Below are 13,659 nucleotides of genomic sequence, written 5' to 3' on the forward strand. Positions count from 1 at the left end.
CACTGTGGAGTTACAGTGGTTTTTTGGTTTTGTTTGTGGTTACATCTTTTTATTATTACTACTATTCTTAAAAATAATACTTGCTCCTGTGAACTTTACATTGAATATTTCAAAGACAACATTATGATGTTTCTAGGCCCACTGAACAGTACTATGCTGAGCTAAGATGAGTTTTATGATTAGAAGAGCAAAAATACACATATCTACACATGCTAAAATATGATATTTTGCAAAATATTTACATTGTAAGAAATACATTTCTATTTTCTATTTCTACATTGTAAGAAATACACATCTTGTGAATTATTTTCTCCATTGTGGATTGACTAGTAAATATTTAATCAAAATTACAAATCCTTTTTTGCTTCTGGAGCAAGAAATGGTTTCTTAAGATCCTATAGTGGATTGGAAAATTAAATAAGCATTTACAAACTGCAATAATGTTAGTTAAAAAATGATTGTTAAATCAGCTGGAGAAGGGAGAGTGTGGTAGAGATTTAGAAAAGAATCCTCAAATTGCTTATTTCCCTCATCACCACCTGCATTGTCCCAGTGTTAAGCTAGCATAAAGGGGAAAAGGTCATTCATCACATCACACCATTGCATAATCAGAAGAGGCTGTAGCTTTAATATGGTCATCATATCCCCCATCCTCTCCAACTGATGCTTGAATTGCGTTTATGAAGCCATTGTAAATGTGTATCCAGCCTCTGTTTAAATCAGGCTCCATGCTCAGCGAGTGTTTCTCGCTCTCCCTCCCTCTGATCATGCTTTCTTTCACTGTCTTTCTCTCTCAAATAAATAAATAAAATCTTTAAAAAAAAAAAAGAAGAAGAAGAAGCAGAGGAAGCTTATCTAGTTAGGACTACCATTCTCCACAACCCGCAACATAATGACATTTGAACCAAACCTCCAGCTAGTTACTTTGATTATGCTAACCAAATTTTTTAACCAAAAAATTGAGCATGTGGTTTGACATATTTCTTTATCTGATATGTGGATATGTATGAAAATTCTCACAGATTAAGAACATTGCTAAAACTTAGTATTAAGTCACTTCTTCAATATAACAGAAGAGTTACCCCCTCACAGTCCAGCCGGCTAGTATAATAATGTGCACCAATCCTGGCATGATGATGAATATATGGGACCACATTTTAGTGCTGACTTCATGTTTTTTTCTGTAGCCTACTGCTTGACAATATATCCTTGATTTCCTTAAAAAGAGGGTGGGTTAGAACTATTATAACTGAATCCTGACCCCATGTGGCCACAGTATTGCAAAGTTGGCATTGGGGACTAATAGAAATGTGAGCATATAAGAGTTTGGACTTTCAGGAATTAAGTTTTCCATAGATGGATTGGGTGAGGGGAGGAAATGAAGCCACTCAGCAGTGTGTGGCCATAGCTGAGGCCTGAGGCATGGCAATATTAGCACATCGCTTGTGCTAACACCCATCAAAACCAAAAGTAAACAGGTGAGCCAGGACATCATAAAGAAAAAGGAAACTTGGGTCAATAACTTAATACAGAGGAAGGAATGATGATAGGCTCTAAAATATCCTTGATGACTGAAGAGTAGTACCACAAAATCTTGTTTTGGGAAAAGGTGAATCCAGTTTTGTTTTCTGTGTTTTGTTTTGTTTTTTAAGATTTTATTTATTGTGTACCTGGGGGCTCAGTCAGTTAAGCATCTGCCTTTGGTTCAGGTCATGATCCTAGGGTCCTGGGATCAAGTCCCATGTCAGGTTCCCAGCTCAGTGGGGAGCCTGCTTCTCCCTCTGCCCCTCCTCCCTGCTCAGGCTCTCTTTCCCTTTCAAATAAATAAAAATCTTGAAAAAAAAAAAAGATTTCATTTATTTTTAGAGGGAGAGAGAGAGTGGGGGAGGAGCAGAGGGAGAAGGACAAGCAGACTCTGCAGAGTGCAGAGCTGGATGCAGGGCTCTATCCCACAACCCCAGATAATGACCTGAACTGAAATCAAGAGTTGGTTGCCTGAGTACCTAAGTGCCCCAAGATGACTCCAGTTTTATGTCTGTTGAATTTGAGGTAGATCTGATACTCTCAGAACACTTTTGGTCTGGAAGTGTAGATAAGGAATAATCTGTAGAGGTTTTATTTACAATTATTAATAGATGAGAGATTAAGTAGCAGAAGAGCAAATGGCATTTACATTGCTGTTATAACGAAAATGAAACCATTCAAAGTTTCTTCACATTGGTTTTTTAGAAATCCCTTTAAAGATCAGTATTTTTATTAACTGCTTTCTTGAAGCGTTATATTCAAGTGTTTCTTCTTTGCACCAAAAATTATTTAAAACAGGTGTCTGGGTGCCTAGGTGGCTCAGTCACTTAAGCTTCTGCCTTTGGCTCAGGTCATGATCCCAGAGTCCTGGGATGGAGCCCTGCATGGGGCTCCCTGCTCGGCCGGGAGTCCACTTCACTCTCTGTCCCTCCCCACCATTCATGCGCTCTCTCTCTTTCTCAAATAAATAAATAAATCTCAAAAAAAAAAAAAAGTTGTCTTTTAAGATTTTTTTTTAAGATTTTATTTTTAAGTAATCTCTACACCCAACATAGGGCTTGAACTCACAATCCGAGATCAGGAGTCGCATGCTCCACTGACTTAGCCAGCCAGGCACCCCTAAATTAGGTGTCTTGATACTTGTTTCTCCAGATTTTTTAATAGGTCTAATGTGTGACCATTGTAAAAATTTAAAGTATTAAAGACATAATTCTCAAGTTGTGGACTTCTGTCAAATATATTTAAAATCTGATGTACTTGAAAAAAATATAAAATCTATTCTTTTTATAGGGCATATTAGCCTTCGTTTGTTTTTTTTTTTTAAGATTTTATTTATTTATTTGACAGAGAGAGACACAGCAAGAGAGGGGATACAAGCAGGGGGAGTGGGAGAGGGAGAAGCAGGCTTCCCGCTGAGCAAGGAGCCCAACGCGGGGCTCAATCCCAGGACCCTGGAATCATGACCTGAGCTGAAGGCAGAGGCTTAATGACTGAGCCACCCAGGCACCCCTAGCCTTCGTTTTTAAACAGGTTTATTTTCTTTTTTGAAAAAATTTATTTATTTGACAGAGAGACAGCGAGAGAGGAACATAAGCAGGGTGAGTGGGAGAGGGAGAAGCAGGCTTCCCGCTGAGCAGGGAGCCGGATGCGGGGCTTGATGCAGGCCTTGATCCCAGGACCCCGGGATCATGACCTGGGCCAAAGGCAGACGCTCAACCCACTGAGCCACCCAGGTACCCCTAAACAGGTTTATTTTCATTTAAAAGTTTTATGTAGCACTTTTCACAAAGTTTACAGTGAAGATATAATTTTGAAGTTTTACATGACATTCATTCTTGGAAATGTCATGGTAAGTATTATATATCTTCATTTATATTTTTATTTTATAAAATATTAAATATTAAGCTATTTTGGGACACTGGATGACTCAGTCAGTTAAGCGTCTTGATTTCAGCTCAGATCATGATCTCAGGGTTGTGGGATCGAGCCCGGTGTTTCTGCTAAAGATTCTCCCTCTCTCTCTCTCTCTCTCTCTCTGCCCCTCCCCCTCCCTCTCTCTCCCTCTGTAAAAAAAAAAAAAAGATACTCGGCTATTTTATTTTCTGTGTGCAAATATCTTTACATTCAATAAAAATTTTATTAAATAGTGGACTAAATGTTTCATTTAATCTAGACCAGTGCCTAAGAAACTGTACTATCCATTCTACCATTTTCTTAGTCTTAAGAACTCAGTATTCCTTTTGGTGGTCTGCAAAAGAAGTAAATAACATTTCCTCAATTTTCTTCTGGCCACTTTTCTGAAAAAACTTTTCTTTCTTCACTTTGTAACTTTGAGGATATTTTTGTTCCCACATGGTTTTTTGTTTTGTTTTTTTAAAGATTTTATTTATTTATTTGACAGAGAGGGAGACAGCGAGAGAGGGAACACAAGCAGGGGGAGTGGGAGAGGGAGAAGCAGGCTTCCCGCTGAGCAAGGAGCCCGATGTGGGGCTTGATTCCAGGACCCTGGGATCATGACCTGACCCGAAGGCAGACGCCTAATGACTGAGTCACCCACATGGGTTTTTTTTGGACCAACTAAACTACTTTTTTTCCTACTAATCAGGCCAGTTTTAACTTAATTTGGAAGAACCATTTAGGACAATCTGACTAAAAATGTTGACATTATTATGTATATAATATTTGCTTTAGGGGACATTGGGGATACAAACAAGCACTTATCCTCCAGAATCTTTGAAATTGGGGTACATGCAGTATGGACGCCCATCTGACTGCTGATCTGGGAAACAGGCCATATGTTTTTTTGGTTTTTTTTTTTAAGATTTTATTTATTTATTTGACAGAGAGAGAGAGACAGCGAGAGAGGGAACACAAGCAGGGGGAGTGGGAGAGGGAGAAGCAGGCTTCCCGCCGAGCAGGGAGCCCGATGTGGGACTCAATCCCAGGACCCTGGGATCATGACCTGAGCTGAAGGCAGACGCTTAATGACTGAGCCACCCAGGCGCCCCCAGGCCATATGTTTTAAGAAGCATTGCACAGGGTTGCCTGGCTGGCTCAGTCAGAGGAGCATGCGACTCTTGATCTCCAGGTTGTGAGTTCGAGCCCCATGTTCAGTATAGAAATTACTAAAAAAGTAAATAATCTTTTTTAAAAAAACGCAATGGGCAGAGAAGACAGTGGCTTCTGGAATTACAGCAGGAGCTGCTTTGAAATCAAGGTGTTGATGCAATTGTTTCATTTCTCAAAAAGGAACTACTAGTAGCTCCAGACTGAGTAGGAGCAGTGATTTCTTTATTTAATAATAATAGATATTGATTCGTCCAAGTAATAGCATGGGAAAACCTGCTAGTTAGTAAGTGAGTAAAGCATGGTTTTGTTTGTTGGTATGTAACGAAATCTGGAAGTATGGAACAGATAGGGTAGATTGAGTGTCACTGGGGGTGATTTCAGAGAAGGAGTAGGACTTGAGTTGTATTCACTTGACAGAATCTGTAGAGTAAGTTTGGCACAGTCTCAGAGAACAAGCGATGCCTGGAAGTCCTGAGAGAGGGATGACCAGATGGTGTAAGGTCACACTGACTAGCTCAGAAAGAGAATGTGTGTTAGGAAAACAGGGGAGTAAAGTAGATTAGAGACAGTGAGTATGCATTTTAGACAGCCTTGAAAGACAGGCAGAAGAGGCTGGATTTAAAGTTGTAGGGATGGGGCGCCTGGGTGGCTCAGTCAGTTAGGCGTCTGCCTTCAGCTCAGGTCATGATCCCGGGATTGAGCCCCACGTCGGCTCCCCGCTCAATGGAGTCTGCCTCTCCCTCTCTCTCTCTGCCCCTCACCCCGCTCGAGTCTGCTTCTCCCTCTGCTCCTTACCCCGCTTGTGCTTTCTCTCAAATAAAGAAAATCTTTAGAAAAAAATAAAAATAAAGTAGGGGGGGCGACAGGCTCACTCAAGTTGGTAGAGTGTGATTTTTGATCTCGGAGTTGTGAGTTCAAGCCCCACGCTGGGTGTGGAGATTACTTAGAAAAATAAAATAAAATCTTTTTTTTTTTTTTAAGATTTTATTTATTTATTTATTTGACAGAGACAGAGATAGCGAGAGCAGGAACACAAGCAGGGGGAGTGGGAGAGGGAGAAGCAGGCCTCCCGCTGAGCCGGGAGCCCGATGTGGGACTCGATCCCAGAACCCTGGGATCATGACCTGAGCCGAAGGCAGTCGCCCAACCGACTGAGCCACCCAGGCGCCCCTAAAATAAAATCTTTAAAAAATTATAGGGACTACATAGCTACTCTGTCTATGCTTAGTCTTTACCCTCTCCCCTGCCACCACAGCCAACACACTGACATACACACACCTGCAACCAAACGGTTAGAATTAACTTAACATCTGACCTACCTCTACCTCTGAAGCAAAGAATATACCATATGTTAATTAATTGAATTTAAATAAAATAAAAATTTTTTTTAAATGTTCTTAATAAGATAGTTTGTAAAAGACCCAAAATGGAAACAATCAAATATCTGTCTGGAGTGGAATAGATAAATAATAATTTAATCACCCAATAGCATAACAAGGGTAATGAATGAACCACAATACAGGAAACATCCTAGATGATGCTCACAGATGTGATATTGAGAGAAAGAAACCAGACATGATGGAGTATGATTTCACTTCTATAAAGTCAAAAACGTACAAAACTAATATGGGCTGTTAAAACTTGGAATGTTGAGTATCTCTCAGAGGGGAAGGTGGTGACTAGAAGGGGAACGAGGAAGCTTCTGGAGTTCTAGTGATGCCGTGTTTCTTTGCTGTGACATGGCCATATTCACTTTGCAAGATTCAGTAAGCAGTACATTTAGGATCCGTGAACTTGGCTGTGTGTATCTTATACTTTTGAAAAATAGTCTTGCCATAGAATTATAGTTGACCCCTGAACAAATCTGAGATTAGGAGAACCAACCTTCCAAGTGGTTGAAAACCTGCATGTAACTTTTGACTCCCCCAAAACTTAACTCCTAATATAGCCTACAGTTGACTGGAAGCCTTACTGGTAACAGTCAACATATATTTTCTATGTTATATGTATTATATTCTGTACTCTTACCATAAAGTAAACTACTGAAAAGAAAAAAAATTTTTTTTAAGATTTTATTTATTTATTTGACAGAGAGAGACACAACGAGAGAGGGAACACAAGCAGGGTGAGTGGGAGAGGGAGAAGCAGGCCTCCCGCGGAGCAGGGAGCCCGATGTGGGGCTCAATCCCAGGACCCTGGGATCATGACCTGAGCCGAAGGCAGACGCTTAACGACTGAGCCACCCAGGCGCCCCATGAAAAGAAAATTTTAACAGAATCATAAGGAAGAGAAAATACATTTACAGTACTGTACTATAAAAAATAAAAATCCATGTATAAGTGGACCTGTGCAGATCAAGCTCATGTTGTTCAAGAGTCAACTATATTATGAAAATTAAACAATTGTGGAATCCTTAGAGATGCTCTTGATTTCCGCTCAGGTCCTGAACTCAGAGTCTTGATCTCAGGGTCATGAGGTCCAGGCCCTGTAGGGCTCTGTGCTCAGCAGGGCGTCTGCTTGAGATCCTCTTCCTCTGCCCCGCCCCCCAACACCCGCTTGTGAGTGTGTGCATCCCTGCGTGTTCACTCACTCTCTCTCCCTCCCAAATAAATAAATCTTAAAAAAAAAAAAAAAAGGCCTTGAAAGCCCTTTAAATGCCACCTTTGGTAATGAAAATTGAGATCTGTGGCCCTCGTAAAAGTTTTTTTAAGTACATCTAATAATTTTTATTGAAGAGCAAAGTGAAATTAAGCACCAGCTCACCTTGGTGTGGAAGGTTGAACTGTCAGCCCATTCTTAGTAAAACATGTACTCAGAGATTATTGCATATTCTCTTGTTTGACCACTTTCAAGAGTTATTATCTAAATTTTTTGTTTGGAAACTACATTTATAGTTGTCATTTTATCCTTTGCCAGCATTATTTTTCAAGTTTTGCTTTCATTTTAGTCTGGAAGAACATTTTGTTTCATGTTTATGTATATATATGTATGAATTTTTTTTAGGTGACTATGAAAGGCTTATATTTTCAAAAGAGTTCTACAAATGAAGAAATAACATTTGTATTTCAAGAAAGGGTAAGAAAAATGGTTTAATTATTAAATGAAAAAGGTAGTTTATTTTCTATATATAATAGAACCAGTTTTAAATGACCTTTTATAAGTTATTTTGAGTGGAACCGAGTAAAAATTTACTTAAACGAAACTTACAAACTCCTTTAATCTTATGTGAAAATGGTGCTCCATATTATAGTATAACTGTATTTTTTAAAGAGCTGCTTCAGAAGAGTTTTTAGTTCCTCAGGGTGGTGGTATAAAGCATATTAGGAAAACAGAACAACCTTGATAGTCTTATAAGTTGCAAAATTAACCCAACATATTCAGAATACCACAATAAAGTGACTATCAGATTGTAGCCATTTTTCAGAAAATATTTCTCCCATGTTGTAAAATAAAAGCAGTAGAAAGGCATTGTTTTCCATACTAAATTCTGAGCTTTGCAAAATTACCTCATTTGCTAAACTCTAAATTGTCTGTTGTTTTTGCCCGCTTTAAAACAGGTAGTAGAATTTTCATATACTGGTGATTGTTTGGAAGGTTTGTAGCAAGCCAAAATCATTCTACTGTCATCTTAGGGCCCAAAACTATGTGCTTTATTTATTTCATGGTAGTAATAAGGATTTCTGGATCATGAACACAATCCAATTTTTCTGTTATCTTTTACTAACTCCAAAATTAGTTAGGTCAGGAATCAAAATCTTAGACAGCTTGTCTTCTACCATTGAGTCAGGATGAAGGTCTCAGGTTTAATTGGCTCTTGGGAAGAATCATTTACAGGTTCATACAATCATGAGTAAAATCTACACATTTATCGATAATATTGAAGATCTTCATAATATCACCAAATAACTATCATATCTGAAACTTAAAAAGAGATACTCCCAGAGTAGTGTATTCAAGTCAAATAAAACAGTGATCTCTTTAATAGGTTGTAGGAGGGGCTACAAAAGTAGCTATTCTTACCCAGCTTTTGATCTCATTTTTGGGCATATCACGAGTTGAGGGGAATATTTTAATTATTGGTACCAGCATATGGTTATTTGGCAGAAGTGATAATATATTTCATAAATAATACAGGTGGGTGACATTGAGTGCCTGACTGTGAATGATTCTTTGCCTTTGAAGTATATCTAGCTGTGGAATAGTGGGATAATTAAGATCCTTTAAGTTTGTATTTTGACCCCAAAATCCCTTGGGGCATGCTGAAATGTCTAAGACAGATGTTAAATAAGGTAAATTAAATAAAAGATACACAAGTAACACCAAGCAACTTCATTTATAGCATTAAGAAAATTCCAAAATCAGTGAAGGCTATATGTCATGCGTATAAGGATATCCCTGTATGTGTGAAGATTTGATGCTTTGAGATTAGATTGAAATAAAGTACAGTATTTGTTGCTCTCCTTTTTACCCTAAAAATTTACTACCTACACATATATCCATGTTGGTATCTATACATTTTTAAAATAACTATGGCTTTTTAAACATTTTACCCCAAAATTCCCCTTCTATTGTTTTTATTATATACTATGCGATAATTACTTATGGCTTTTTCAGTTAAGTTAGCTATAAGATTTGGGGTCTGTTTAATTTTGTTCAATTATGTATGACATTTTTCATAACAGAAAGGCATGTTCTCAAAGGAATGTGTTATTTGGTTCTAGGAAAATCTTCCTGTTATAGAGGATTACTATGTGAAAGTTCAAGTTAAAGCTTGTGCTCTGAGCCAGATAAATACAAAGGTATGATGCTTTTATTTTGACCAAAAGTCAAATGAGAGTTTCCTGGTATATTTAGTGTACAAATATATAATGATAACTGACTTGTGAGTGCCAAAAAATTAATACCCTTAGAAGACTAAAACAGCTAGGGAAAAAATGTAATGTCAATTTGTGTGTTTCTGTATTAAACTGTTATCTAACTAAAGTCAGACATTTTATATTATTATAGGAAAATATTTTATAAACTCCTTTACATTGTGAAAGGGTGAGAATTTATAATTCCTAAGGCCTATTAGGGAAGAAATTACTTTTTTTTTTAAGATTTTATTTATTTATTTGAGAGAGAGAGAGAGCACAAGCAGGGAAGGGACAGAAGGAGAGGGAGAAGCAGATTCCCCACTAAGCAGGGAGCCTGACATGGGGCTCGATCCCAGGCCCTGGGATCATGACCTGAGCCAAAGGCAGACGCTTAACCAACTGAGCCACCCAGGTGCCCCAAGGAAGAAATTACTCTTATAAATAGAGTAAAAATAAAACTACAAATCTGATCAGTGATTTATTAACTATGCTGTAGCTATTTCTAGTCTTTAGAAAGGGTTCATATTCTTCTTGTCATGTCTCTTTTTCTTTCTCTTGCTCATACTTAGACATCCCCAACCTCATACCACCCCAAAGTAATCATCCTTTATTGACAGGAAGTCTTCAAATAGTAAATGAAGTGTGGTTAAATGTGCCATGATAAATAAAGCAGGTCCACTTACTCAGTTTTGTAAAGATTAATACTATAGTTTTATTGGACTCTTAACTTACTGGATTATAATGCCATCATAATTTCTAGGAATCTAAAAGTTTTCTGCAATAGTCACATTTAGGAAAATTACAGAACGAGGTCAGAGGTTTCCACTGGATGACATGAGCATGACTTGCAAAGCAAATTAGTCAGATGCCTAGAAATCCTTTCACCAGAAGTGCTAGTACTTACTACTCCTTGTCTGCCAGGTTCTATGTTCAGACCATCCAAGTATTCTTTCTAAAACTATGAAAAATTCATTGAAATCTCCAGTCTCGGAAAATTATCTCCATGTCTACAGAAAGAAATAGTAAATTAGCGTAAAATCAATTTAATGAAATATTGCCCACCAACATAGTAATGTAAGAAAATGCTGTGGTGGGTGAAGGACCCAGGATGCAATTGTTTTGTTGTTTTTTTTTTTTTTTTAAGATTTTATTTATTTATTTGACAGAGAGCAAGAGAGCACAAGCAGGGGGAAGAGCAGAGAGAGGGGGAAGCAAGCTCCCCACTGAGCAGAGAGCCCAATATGGGGCTGATCCCAGGACCCTGAGATCATGAACGACAGGATGCAGTTGTGACATGATTAAAGCTCTGTGAAAGTCTGCATGAAAGAAATATTGTAGAACACCCAGTATTTCTATAAGCATGTCATAGGAACATCTTAGGAAAAGCATAAAGTTCCACATTGAAAAAGAGCCTTTTCTGGCAATCAACTGTATACAGGAGATCGGAAAATTTTAAAATAAAGGAAATATACAGAAGAATTATTTCAATTTATTTTTCTTGTGGTTCCTACAATCCTATATCTTTAAATATGCCTAGCATCTCTAGTATTATTATAAAAGCATAAATGGCAGGAACTTAAACTACAGGTTTATGTACACTCTGCCACTTTAAAAGTCAAGTACCTAAATGGTTCAGAACCCAACAAAATACTTACCTCTTAAAAAATAATTTATCCTTGGGGCACCTGGGCAGCACAGTCAGATGGGCGTCTGACTTGGTTTCAGCTCAGGTCGTGATCTCAGGGTTGTGAGATCAAGCCCCTCGTTGGGCTCCATGCTCAGCACAGAGTCTGCTTGAGATTCTCTTCCTCTCCCTCTGCCCCCCCCTAAAAAAAATAAATAAATCTTTAAAAAATAATAACCTATTCTTAAAAAAAAGAAACTCCAATCTGAAATTATATGGCAGTTTCCCTTATGTTATATCCATCCCTTTTTCCCACCTGCCCCTTACCTAAGACTTTTGAGAAATGCTCAGATGGTGTCCAAAGATATTGGAATGGAGAACCTTTTGTTCTCACTGGCTACATCTCCTTTATTCAACAATGTCCTCTCCAAATTCCCTTCGCCCCACCAGAATGAAGTGACTGGTAAAAAGTATTTAGTCAACCAAGAAGAGTTTTGGCCATAATTTCCCTTCATACTTGGCAAGTAAAAATGCTAAACAAAGGATGTTAATGGTGATTTGAATAATAATATCCATACATAAATTCTACAGATCAACTAATTACTTAGCAAACTCTTGGTTTCCTACTATAGAGAGAAACTTATTTTGTGAAGTTGTTTGGTTTCCTACTATAGAGAGAAACTTATTTTGTGAAGTTATTTGCTTTGTCTTTATTATTTCCTACAATAGAGAGAAACTTATTTTGTGAAGTTATTAACTCCAAAAATTAAAGTCATATTTGGTTTTTCTGTGTTCTGATTTTTGCTCTTGCTTTCCTCATGTATGAGAAAAGGCCAGGATTTATTCTTAACAATAAACAGTCTTTGTCATGATTTAGCTTCTGGCAGAAATGAAGATGGAGAAAGATTTCTTTCCTGTTGGGAGAGAAATTGCTGGAATTGTGTTAGATGGTAAGTTTATAGATGTAAATATCTGCACTTATTTTCAAAGATGAATGAATTAAATGGTAGCTAATTGGTTTACCAGTACATAAAATTATGTACATAATTATAAAGAAATGTTTCCCTTTTTTAATTAAAAAGAAAAGTGGAACTTAATTGGTATTTTTTAAAATTTTTATTTATGTATTTTTTAATTGGTGTTTTATAATTTAAAAAGAAGCTTATTAGAGTTTAATAAATATTTGGGGATTATATGTTTAAATCCATGAGTAATCATATTCAATGGAATGACCAATGTTGTTCTTTTTATAATGTTTACAAACCATAAATTACTTGTGTAGGTTGGCTTTGGGCCAAAATTTATAATAGTAACTACATTCACATTCAGTTTTTTAAGTTTGCCTAAAATTGAGCATTTAAAAGCAGTCTGCTCATGCAAAAATGGGCTCTGGAGAGAAATAAGCAGTTAAGATTTTATGATTGCCTTAAATCAAAAAAAAATTTATAAGTTTTATTTAGTAAATAGTGGTCTTAACTTGCAAGACAGTAATCCTAAGTATTTGAGATAATTTGTTTCTAAATAGACCTACTTTTCATATTCATTGCTAATAGGTAGTTCATGATCAATCAGTACGTTTGCTCTTTCTGCATATGTGAATGAATGAGTATGTAATATGAGTTAGACTGAGTTTTACCTGTGATTTTAATCTGTAATATATTTGACTCTTAATTTCATTTCTTCTTTCTTCTGCTCAGACTGTAGGAAAATAAAAATAAGGATTCTAATCTCCAGAACATGATCATTGTCCTGTCATTTAATTCATTCATTCATTTATACCACATTTAGTGAGCATTTGCTAAGTGCTTGGAATATTAAATGAGACAAGAGTCCCTGCCCTCAATGAATTTACTATCTAGGGGAAAGACAGATACATCCACATGAGCAGATAATTATGAAAGCTCAGAAAAGAGCTACCCAGCCCGGCCAGAAGAAACAGGAAAGACTTCTTGGGTACATTAACCAGACACTAAGGAGGAGAATCATACTCAGCACAGAGGATATTATGAACAAAGACAGGAGCAAGTAATAATGTGATATAAGAATTACAGAGTTTGGTGTTGCCAGAGCAAAAGGAAAGTTCTGGGCAGGAGTCAGGGGCAAGATACTTGACAGCAGAGAAACATTTTGACAAGAAAACTCTCCTTTAAAAATAGCAGAATAAAAGGTAACAAACAAAATATTTTAATAATATGAACACTGATTCCTTACCTCCAAAATATGAGGCAGGAGGGTAGACAAGGGCCAGAGCCATATGAGCCTCATATGTCATATTGAGTTTTAGGGAAGATTATTGGTGTGGCCATATGAAGGGTACTTTTGAGGCTGTAGGCAAGAGGACTGGTTGAGTCATAGACTAACAGGCAAGAGATGACAAAGTCCATAACCTAGATAGTGATGGCAGAGGTGTGTGTGGAGGAAATACTGGGGAAGTAAAGTCAGCAGGACTGAATAATTAACGAACAGGAGAATAAAAGCAGGTTTAAGAGCCAGGAGTGATTTACCCGATTCTGGTTAAGATATGAATTGGTGCCACTATTTGAGAAGGGAAAAGGATCTGATTCGGAGGAAGATGGTGAGTTTAGA

At 37.3% G+C, this 13,659-nt stretch overlaps 1 protein-coding gene across 5 annotated transcripts in view; it reads left to right on the plus strand.

Moving 5' to 3' along the window:
• The window catches only part of CRYZL1 (crystallin zeta like 1), a 37,925-nt gene that overhangs the window by 2,636 nt on the left and 21,630 nt on the right, over positions 1 to 13,659 (plus strand). For 3 of the 5 annotated variants that reach the window (XM_064579229.1, XM_064579230.1, XM_045902521.3), the window contains exons 2-4: positions 7,597 to 7,668; positions 9,315 to 9,392; positions 11,951 to 12,023. In XM_064579229.1, coding sequence (XP_064435299.1) covers positions 7,597 to 7,668; positions 9,315 to 9,392; positions 11,951 to 12,023 — 223 coding nt within the window. The remainder of the gene's footprint in view (positions 1 to 7,596; positions 7,669 to 9,314; positions 9,393 to 11,950; positions 12,024 to 13,659) is intronic. The other 2 variants (XM_064579237.1, XM_064579231.1) reach the window with 1 other exon arrangement.

The sequence above is a fragment of the Mirounga angustirostris genome, unplaced genomic scaffold, assembly GCF_029215605.1.
Source record: "Mirounga angustirostris isolate CCGP_5_RB_7025 unplaced genomic scaffold, mMirAng1.0.hap1 SCAF_1, whole genome shotgun sequence".
Taxonomy (NCBI): Eukaryota; Metazoa; Chordata; class Mammalia; order Carnivora; family Phocidae; genus Mirounga; species Mirounga angustirostris.